This window comes from Pundamilia nyererei, unplaced genomic scaffold (genome assembly GCF_000239375.1).
Source record: "Pundamilia nyererei isolate P.nyererei 1_Seehausen unplaced genomic scaffold, PunNye1.0 scaffold00003, whole genome shotgun sequence".
Lineage (NCBI taxonomy): Eukaryota > Metazoa > Chordata > Actinopteri > Cichliformes > Cichlidae > Pundamilia > Pundamilia nyererei.
Window position 1 is genome coordinate 1,293,551 of NW_005187404.1, and position 10,275 is coordinate 1,303,825.

Here is a 10,275-nt window from a genome sequence, read left to right on the forward strand (position 1 = left end):
CACTTCTATGGTCTTGGAAAGTTTTAAGCACTGACAAAGCCTGAAAGGTCAATAGGTTAGCATGTACCTTGAGTCACGCGGTACACCTAAACGTCACTGGCACCAGTAGAATCTACAAATCAGTCTGGCTGCCTGAGGTTATGAACATCAGAGTTCAAATGTGACACAAGCATCCTTGAAGGATTTCCTCAACATTTTCAGCCATCAAAGGACAACACTGACAAACCTTATACTTTCTAGAGCTCCAGATTTCCTTATCATCCTGTGGTGTTGTCCCAGCCTTCACACAACATTCACACTGAACAAAAAAAAAAACACGTGTTCTTTTAGTCTTTATAGGGACTTAGTAAGTATGGCTTTAAATGTAGACAAAAGAACAAGCATGATTTTCTTTGTTTTATTAAAATGAAGCCAAGTATACAAATGTGAACAGCTTCAACAAAGCATCTGATTCTGAAAAAAGGTAATATACATGTTCATGCTACTAAAACTTATATTTACACTAGTTTTTTTATTTTTCAAATAACAAAATGTTTCTCAACTCAAAAACAGGAGCTATACTTCAGTGTTTTTAAAAATGTCTGCTAGAAACATATTCCAAAGTGTAATTTTAGATACAGACCTGTCAGGTGTCAAATAGGCCAGTATTTATCAAAGGAGTCAAATATTGACCAAGGCAATTCTTTGAGTCGACCATTAACAACACACACCCACTCTGCCAAAGTGCCCAAAATCAAAACTGTTCCACAACATAAGTCAGAGTGTAAATCAATGTCCTCATGTTCATTACTGAGTAAAAAGTGTAAAAAATCAAAAGTGCAATGGTTGCTTTGCTACTGTTGCAACATGATCATAAGATATGTCACCTTCACTGGAGGAAAGGGGGTTTGCCAAAATTCCCACACTTTTTGAAAAATCCATTTCAACTTTAATGTCTCAGGCAAAGTTATTAACAGGAACCAGATGTACTGTGTTATCAGAGGGCTTGTTCTATTTCTGGATTGTAACACAAGTTACGACAATCCTTTCCTGCTGGCGTGTCCGGTTTCATTCATCATAGTGAAGTGAAGACAGGAACTTATCCACATCCAAGTCTTCAGGGAAATAATCTATAATTTTCTTTCTTTCCTGCAAATAAAATGAAAGCAATAAATAAGAGTTTTATGACAGAACAAGGTATCAAACATCTGCCTTCGTGTGTATGTGTTTGTCTTTACTTGCTTTGCTTTTCTTGACAACTCAACATCTACTTTACACTTGGCAAGTTTAATGCTGGATGATCCAAAGATGTGCAGTGTCAAGATTCTTTGAGTGGTCCTCATATTTGGCAAGAAACTTGTCACGCTTTCAAAACAGTCACATAGCTTACCAACAAGCAAGACCAGCAATCGCACAGGATGCCAGGGTGTTAGGACCCAGTTAACTGGCTGTGTATTTGCCCAAGCACCTCATTCCACCTTCATCATACTGCAAGTGTATGTTGTACCAAATATGCATATTTTGAAGAGACTATGAAGTACTTGGGCATAATAACAAAGTGTACTTTATTTAGTAAATTAGATTAGGTTCCATAAATAAATAATAAACACGTAAAAAGGACTGATACGCAATGGAAGTTCATCTGGTGTCCACACACCTTTGATAATCACTACACAACAAAACACAAAAGAGTTGAATACAAAATAAAGAGGAAAAAAAGACTGGACAAAAACCATGCTGCTGTACTTACTCGGTCTTTCTTTTTGGTGGGAGATCGTTTTGATTCTTTCTTTGGAGGGGGGCTTGATGCTGAAATAGGTTGCTTGCGTTTCTTTGAGTTCTTCGAGCTAGTAGGCGAGTTTTCTCCTATCCCCTCCTGACGCAAACTGTCCTTCAGTGGACTGCCTGTCCTGGCGATGGCAGCACGTGAAAGAATCATAAGTGTGTGAGCAGCCATGTTAATGCTGTTTTCACTGCCGGCTTCACTGGCAGGGCTGCAGCCAGGTACATCTGGGGTGTTGGGAGGCATTAGATGCTTTGGAGTACCCTCTCCATCTTTAACCTTTCCCTTCTGTCGAGGAGTCCTGGGACAATCAGCAGGTGCTTCCTGCTTACTGCCACTTCCAGGAAGGTCTGAACTGCTTACACCAAGCCCTTTGACTGGATTCGCGGGAGATTTGAGCCCTTGAATGTCCTGAAGCATCTCAGCTGCTTGTTTAGCCAGAGAACTGGTTTTAGACGGTGTTTTTGTAACTTTGGACTGACTCTGAGATGCTGGCTGAGTGACAGCTGGAGGGCTCAAGTCTCTTGATGCTGAGGATGAAGGTTGTTGGTCTTGCATGCTACCCTTCATTTCATTCTCTTTGTTAGCTGTGACATTTGGCATTTCCTGAGAGGAAGTCTTCTTTTCTGTACGTCCCTCACGTGGTTTCAAAGGTACCTTCTCTGCAGATTCTTTCCTGCTGCTTTCCTCTTTGTCCTTCCTACTTCCTGATTTTAGTGCAGAATCAGACTCTGACTTGGAGTTATACGAATCCTTAGGTTTTGAGTTATCTTTATGTGCATCCTGACTGCATTTCCTCGCAACAGATTTGGATCTTTTTTCTGATTCTGACTTTTTTCCAGCCTCAACCTTTGAAGCATCAGCACTGCTGGTACTGGCACTTTGAGACTCCTGCTTGTGGGTGTTATGATCCTGCTTGCGAGAGCTCTTTTTAGCAGAATCTTTCTGGTACTGTTGTAAAGAAAAGGGCTCCTTCACTAAGCTTACTCCAGCCTGCGGACTTGCTAAACATCTGACAGTTTCTACCCTCCTCTTGGGTTTGTTGCCACCCAGGATAGTAGGTCTTATTCGAACAACCGACTCTGTATTAGTTTTCTCAGTCTGCTGGATAGATGGTGATGGGGATGTAGTTGCAGTCATGGCTGTGCTGGTTGTAGTTGTTTTAGCAGTTTGTGGTTGAATGTCTGCAGAAGAGTCAAAACATAAAATTCTCCTGTGACTGGCACCTTTTTCTGCATCCTGCTGGTCTGTGTTTCCAGCTGATACAGGTTGAACCTCTTTACTGCCCAGATTTTTCTCAGTGCCTGGAATTTAGAAATGAGGCCGTGAAATTAAAACATTATGCTGAGCAAAGATGCATTCAAAAAAGGATACCATATAATTTTTAGCCAGTATACATCTTCACCATGGAGAAGCAGGTTAACCTTTAACTTACCAGCAGCTACAGGTTGTTTGCTTGCGACGGTGGGAGTTTTGGACGGGACAGTTTCTGTCTGCTCTACTGATACAGGATTCTGTATGGCAATAAGCTGTAAATGTAACAATGAATGGGTTAATGTGGTTTACATGTGAAGTCAACTGGGACTCCTTGTAGAAGCAGAATGTCTTACTTACAGAAAGTCTTGGATAAACAATAATCAAACAGATCTTCAATTCAAAATTGAACAGAAACTTGACTGGGTCAAAACTGACCCAAGCCATACTAGCATAGAATATGAACAGTATGTAAAGGTTAAAGAGTATGTTTATCCTTTGAAATACAATGTATAATACATTTTATTTACCAGTTTGCATTGCACACAAGATAAAGTTAACACATTGACCTGAGAGTGGCAAAGTTTGGACAGTTTTGTTTACTTAGCAGCCAATTTGGTCTGAAAGTGTCTCATTTAATAAAGAAATAAAGCTTTTCTCACTCCATCATTCTGGTTAAAATGGTAAGAAAGGAAATGCTTTTAACCGCAAACCACATGCTCCGACTAACAATAAAATGATCTTACTTGATTGGACACCATCTGCACTTTCCCCACAGGATTCGGTCCTACAACAGAAACAGGAAGCATCATGGGCTTCATGGGTGATGGCAGGACGAGTGCTGACCCTTCAAACAGGAGCACAGATGTCATAGTTTGATAATTATGATACTGAGAAAGTTATTGAAAGTGAAGGGAAAAGATTAAACATGGACATGCCTTGTTGCCATTGATAACTCAAAAATAAATAAATAAATTGCTTAACGACAGTGTCCCTACAATCTTTTGCCAAAAGAACTTTACTTTCAATATTTTGGACTGTAATCAGTGCAATAATGTGGAAAAGTATGTTGTTATACACACTGCACATTGCTTACTACCTTACATTCACTTATAGATGTAATGTTTGTGGGATGACTCAGTTTTGCAGCCTTCTGTCTCTTACCAGTGGAGTAACTTGTAGAGCGAGTTGGTGTTGTCACCGCATATTGATTTGTGGGTAAAGACTGTCCGTTTGAGACACCAGCAGGCAGCACCACCTGTCTGCCTTCAGCTTCGGTAGATGGGGGCTCTGTTACAAGGAAATAGCTGGCTCCTTGGAGGGCAGGGTTAGTTGCATCCAGGGGTAATTGAATTATATAGCTCTGCTGGGCCTGTGACGTTCCAGTTAGTGGAGATGCAGTTACTGCTCCAGCCTTGCTGCTCAGAGGACTAGCAAATGCCTCAGAACTTTGTAATCCACTAACTGCCTGCGCCACCTCATCCATGTTGGCCTTTGGAGTTTCAGGGCATCCCACCGGCTTAGCTGGGGAGGAAACGTAAATGGTGGGAATCTTGTCTCCAGAAATGCTGGAAATTGCCTGGTTTAAGGCTGTGTCGCTGGAAGAACCTTCATCCTGGTTATCACTTATGATTATTTTCAAAGACATGACATTACTGGAGTCTGTTGCAGCCGTGTTTGGGATGCTTGTGGTTAACAGATCAGCTGTTGTTGCAACTGAAGCTGCAGGAGGAGGGGCAACGGGGGCACAGGAGGAGGACGAGGATGCGGGTGAGGCAGCTGTAAATGAGGCATGTGCAGCTCTTGGACTTGCAGAGATAGAAGCAGACGTTGGTGCGGCAGGTGTTGCAGTAGATGGGGCAGCAATAAAAGCAGATGAGGGTGAGGCTGCTGAAGCTGTAGTATCTGTAGAAGAGGATGTTTTTAAGACAGATTTTGATATTACTGAGAAAGTAGACACTGGTAGAGTATCTCCTCCACTGTTTGAGAGTAATATTTGAGGTAGGTCAGCGGCGGGCGCTGGAGTGATGTTCAGCTGAGCTTGTTCGGGAGGCAAAGATGATGCTCCGGGTGCACCAGGTTGATCTTTAAACTCTTGTGATTGTTTAGGTTCTTTTTGGTTGTTCATATTTGAGGCCGATGTTTCCTCTGGCTCAGGAAAAGCACCAGAGTCCACTGGCGAGGGATCTGTGGAAGATTCACCAAAGACAGGCGCGATAGAAGTGCTGTCCTTTGCGGGAGGCTCCTGAGTGGCCAAACTGTCCAAAGGAGGAGGGGGAGGTGTATTCAGTGGTTCATCAATATCCATTGGTGTTTCATTGACAGTGTTAGTGAAAAGTGCATCTTTTTCTTTTCTGTTTGAGTTTGTTGGAGCACTTGAGACACCTCGGGGATCCCCTTGACTCACTATCAGTCTGGCTGAACTGTTTTCAATCCTGGATGATCTGCCACTGGGACCAAGAACTGTTTTCTTTAACAGTGTTGGAGGAGCGGACTTTCTTGTCTTTCGCTCTTGCCCAGGTTTCGTCTTCACCGTCATTGGTGTTGTATCTGAAGCAGGTGAATCACTGTGTGTGGCACCTGAAAATAGAAACAGAGTTCAATTATTCATTTGTCTCTATTGTTAGCAGAAATGATAACCTGCTTGACCTCTCATAGAAAGTTATTTAAACTTGGAAAAATGTTTGGATTTTTATTATAATTTCATAACTGATGCTTCCAGGTTTTATGAAGTCCAAGTGGCAGGGATGTTCCTGTAACCAGCTGTCAACCACTCTTTTTCCCCACAGTTCTCAACACTACTGTGAACAACACCATGAATGTCTTGCAGGAGAGACTGTCTGAAAGTGCACTCCACCTCTTCGTCATGGCTAGTATTTTCCTGCAGTTCATTTCAGTTCTTAAATTAGGAATAATTATAGGTACTTTTCAATTTTTGACTTAGTTTACAAAGTTTACCAACTGTTAGAAGCTCAAGAAGCTACAGCCTTACACCTCTAAGCCCCTTCCAGACTTTCTGTAGACATTTATGCTGCCTTTTCGACGTTTAGATTATGACAGACTACCTGTATCAATATTTTGAAGGAGTCTGATTGCAGATGTAGTTCCAGCAGTGTCGGTCTCTTCTGGACTACTGCTCGTATCGCCATCTCCTGCTTCTCCATCTGCAAATTTAGTTTTATCTGCAAACATCAATTTATAAAAAGTCTTACAAAAAGTTCTTTAGTTAAACTGTTACAGACATTTGCGAACCATTATTTAAAGGAAAACACATTAAAGTAAATGAGGTCATAGTTACTGCAGTCAAAGAGGTCAAAGAGAGCCTGAAAAGCTGGGTCGGACTCAGTTTGCTCCAAAATGTCATGGATGGCGTCGTCACTCATATGAATTTCCCCCTGTATACGTGAGTAAATAATAATAAATTACACAGAAAAAGTGAAAATATTACAAGCAAAATGTTAAGAAAAAAAAATCACCTGTAATCCTAGTATTTCATCTATAGACTGGTCTGTTTCCACTGTACTTGAAGAACCCTTTGATGTTTGGGGCATTGGCTCACTGATAGTAGTGATGAAACAGAGTAGGAAACAGCACAATCATTATCAAAAACTGTGCACAATACATCCAAGTGCAAACAAAATGAAGAGTCCTATCGTGTTACTTACTTTGCAAGGATTTTGTTGATGTTTTCAGCAAGTTTCTCTTGTAAGGACCTGTCACCCAGTATCTTGTCACGTGCGTTTTGTATCACAAGCTGCTGTAAAGAGTGAGATGAAACAGAGAGTATGTCATTTCTGATGCAATAAAGTAATTTTTCTTTGTATCTAGAGACACAGACTGATATATGACCATTCAGCAGATCAACAAGGTTTTAAACAACAATGTCAGTGGATTTGTTAATATGTTATTGAAGTGTAGTCTTTAATTTTTCTCTGCGATCAGGAAACCTAGCATTACTGACATACTGGTGGTGGTCAGAGGGCCCGGTGGCGCCAGTGTCCGGCAGCCTCGCCTCTGTCAGTGCGCCCCAGGGCAGCTGTGGCTACAACGTAGCTTGCCATCGCCAGTGTGTGAATGTGTGTGTGAATGGGTGGATGACTGAATGTAGTGTAAAGCGCTTTGGGGTCCTTAGGGACTGAGTAAAGCGCTGTACAAATACAGGCCAGGCCATTTACTTACAGGGAAGTTTTCATCAACAGCCTCTTCAGGTTGGGGTTCTGCACTGCTGCTGCCAGCAGCTGTAGCAGATCTGCTAGGGGCACTGGAGCCACTCGGAGCACCACTTCTCTTCCTGGGGGTGTCCCTGAAGACAACAGAAAAACATTTTAAACAAACCATGGGAATAACAATAACCGCACAATAAAGTCAAACAGAAATATCACATGCTGAAGATCAAATTAATCAATGAAGTTGGGGTGACCCAGCACAGACAATATTCCAGGTTGACTTTGCGTCACCAGCATGTTCTTTTCGTCGCAGTCCCTTGAAGTCGCCAAATATCACTTTCTATGGTTTCTGATTATGGCTATATCACTGAGGATTGCTTCCGGTGTGTGCGCAGATTAAGGAACAACATACTGATATTGAGTCATTTAGAATAAGCAGTGACACAGCCTTGTGACTGATTAATGTCATGTGAAATTAACTACAATCAGCATTTTTTTTTTTTTAGCTCAACCAGCCAAAGAACCAATTAGCTTATGACATGGCATCTGATGTCCTCTCCATCCACAGTTCAGAAGGATCACTACTCCTAGATTGGTCAGAAATGAATCAAACTTGCTCACAATCCCTACCTGATGCATTTTTTTCATGCTCAAGATCACAACTGTCATTTTACAGTAAACACCCTGTGAAGTTTGACAAACCCTTAGCAAGAAAAGCTACTGAATCACTAACATTCTGGATTATGCAACACACCAAATACATGTTTGTTGTTTCTGCAATCATTAGTCACATTTTCTGCAATGCGAAAGGTTTATTCAGTGATACTGTAAAGTCATTATAACAGCAATGTCCATGCACAATTTATGTACAACGAAAGCTAATTTTTCCATCCACTTTAGATTAGTCTGGTCTTTAGCACTCTGGACAGATGTTTATGTAATAACACCTATAGTAAAGCATTAACAACTATTCATACCATTTCCTTCGACCAGGAGACATTGGGCCTGGATTTAGCCGATGCTCTGAAACAATGATCTGCATGGGTGAATCCCCTGTAACGAATAAGTTTGAATATTTATTATTAAAAAAGCTGTGATCTTAGCATTACTTTACTTTAGCATTTGTACTCAGTTGTGTGTTATATTACTGACTGGGTGTAGTCATTAATCGGCTGCTGTCATGAATATGCTGGATTGTGCCACTGCCAAAAGCTGGTCTGCTGTTCGGACCACTGTAGCACACTGGGGTGGAGTGGGCAAGCATGCTGTGGGAGGTGTGCGCTGGGCTGATGATGGTGCTTGTCTCAGAAACCGATGAACAGACAACAGCACCCGCAGAAGCCACGGCAAGGACCTGCTGTCTAGCCATGTTTGCCAATCCAACACGTGAACGTGCTGCAACACACAGAGGCTGATAAGTAAATAGGTTACATATAAAACCTGAATGCTGAGGCACTGTTTGACAACTGTAAGTAATCATGGTGCCAATTTCCCAATTTGATGTATAGACAATGTTTTTATTCAGAAGTTATTTGGGTAACATGCCAATTCCTGGGGTTTTAGGAACAGGCAACTATAATCACAATAAGCTCATGATTAGGGAAGTCCCTTTTCAAACAGTTTCTGTTCCTACGTTATAGGTATATTTCTACATAAATGCATCAATGCATTAAACCTGATGCTTTCAGCTACATCACCATGTATTAGCCCATTACATCAAAACAAACAACCTGACAAACTTACTTCTCTGACATGCTGATATAGCAGGGGAATTCTGCAATGACCTAAGGAAAGATGCAGAAAAATATTCACATATTGATTCACTTCACCAAGTTTTAGCATTCAGAAACACAGCAGCAGATGTTTATCTTTCGTCTCACAACAACATACCAATCAACAATAGAAAACAATAAGAAATCATTTTTCAAAATCAGCCCCATGCATCCTATGCTATCACACAATTATTAGTGAAGCTCATTACTTAATCTGGTTGAGTGTGAAATCCAGCTTTTTCCACAATGAAGTCATCATGACGGGAACCTCATGACAAGACTCTGTTGAAAATATGACTAATCATCAGCAACAAACCATGACATATGAACAATAATCGGTCATAAAACACTAAAGACATCCTCTGAATGGCTTACCTTTTGTTTTAGCAGCTACATACTCATTTAAAATGGTTGTCAGGCTCTTCCCAAAGATGGACTGTGTGAGGAAAGATTAAACATAAATGCAGTCAGCTGTAATCATGACAGGCTGTGGAGGCGGCTTACAAGAGGGAGGAAGGCACACTTACAAAAACGCAAGCAGGAATAGTCCCATCTCCTGTGGTGTGCTCGGCATACTCTTTCAGGTTGGGGCTCTCGTGAATGAAAGCTTGGCTTGTAGCTGACAGTCCCTCTTCTTGGAGGTACCCTAGCGAAAGGACATTAGTAGCACCTCAGTCAGCAGTAACAGTTACCCTCCAACTGCAGCCCAATCAACCGTTAAGGCTGTGAGGCTAAAGCCACCCATTTACACTCGACTGTCATTGCTGGCTAACCCCACAGCTACTCGTCTGCTATGGACGACCAGACTTACCCAAAACAAGCCGAGCGACGTCAGACGGTAGCAACATGACCGACTAATTGTTGGTGAAAGCGGCCTCAAATGTGAACAGGTAACTCCATGTTCAGAAAAAGTCTCCGAGAAGCTCAAAAACTGACTGAAATGAAACCACGTCAGTGATATTATTGTGAAGGCGACGTCTTCACAATACTGCTCAAAAGGCGGGGAACTCAAGCACGTATAACCCGGAAGTACCAAGACCAAGCTATTGATTAGAATTGTGGTAGTTGTAGTCCAAATAGAAAAAATCTATCTGGATAACGTTCTATAGTTTTTTACATATATATACTTGAATTTATAGGTTGAACGTGACTTCAGCAGATCGTATACCACTTCAATAACACCATACCTATTAAAAACATTAGGTTTATTTTCATGCTGATAGAAAAGTGAATGGACTCACTCAATACCTGGCATGAGAAGGAAGTGATGTGAGGGGCTGAGCCTTGCTGCTGGGGCGGGAATATTTTATGCGTGGGTTAC

General features: G+C 41.5%; 1 protein-coding gene across 3 annotated transcripts; it reads right to left on the reverse strand.

The window, feature by feature from the left end:
* Window positions 1–905: 905 nt before the first annotated feature.
* npat (nuclear protein, ataxia-telangiectasia locus) lies at window positions 906–9,966 on the reverse strand. 3 transcript variants are annotated; one of them, XM_013911303.1, is made up of 17 exons: window positions 9,766–9,966; window positions 9,482–9,600; window positions 9,330–9,390; window positions 9,164–9,236; window positions 8,926–8,966; window positions 8,335–8,577; window positions 8,160–8,235; window positions 7,196–7,319; window positions 6,682–6,770; window positions 6,493–6,574; window positions 6,315–6,411; window positions 6,082–6,198; window positions 4,181–5,596; window positions 3,763–3,863; window positions 3,198–3,291; window positions 1,730–3,066; window positions 906–1,128 (listed from the first exon to the last, which is right to left on the reverse strand). In XM_013911303.1, the coding sequence occupies exons 1-17, from the start codon at window positions 9,800–9,802 to the stop codon at window positions 1,048–1,050; spliced, it is 4,188 nt and encodes a 1,395-aa protein (XP_013766757.1). In that variant the 5' UTR covers window positions 9,803–9,966; the 3' UTR covers window positions 906–1,047. The 3 variants fall into 3 exon arrangements, with proteins under 3 accessions (XP_013766757.1, XP_005720630.1, XP_013766750.1); XM_005720573.1 differs by having other exon boundaries at window positions 6,082–6,180; window positions 6,682–6,773; XM_013911296.1 differs by having other exon boundaries at window positions 6,682–6,773.
* Between the last annotated feature and the right edge of the window lie 309 nt (window positions 9,967–10,275).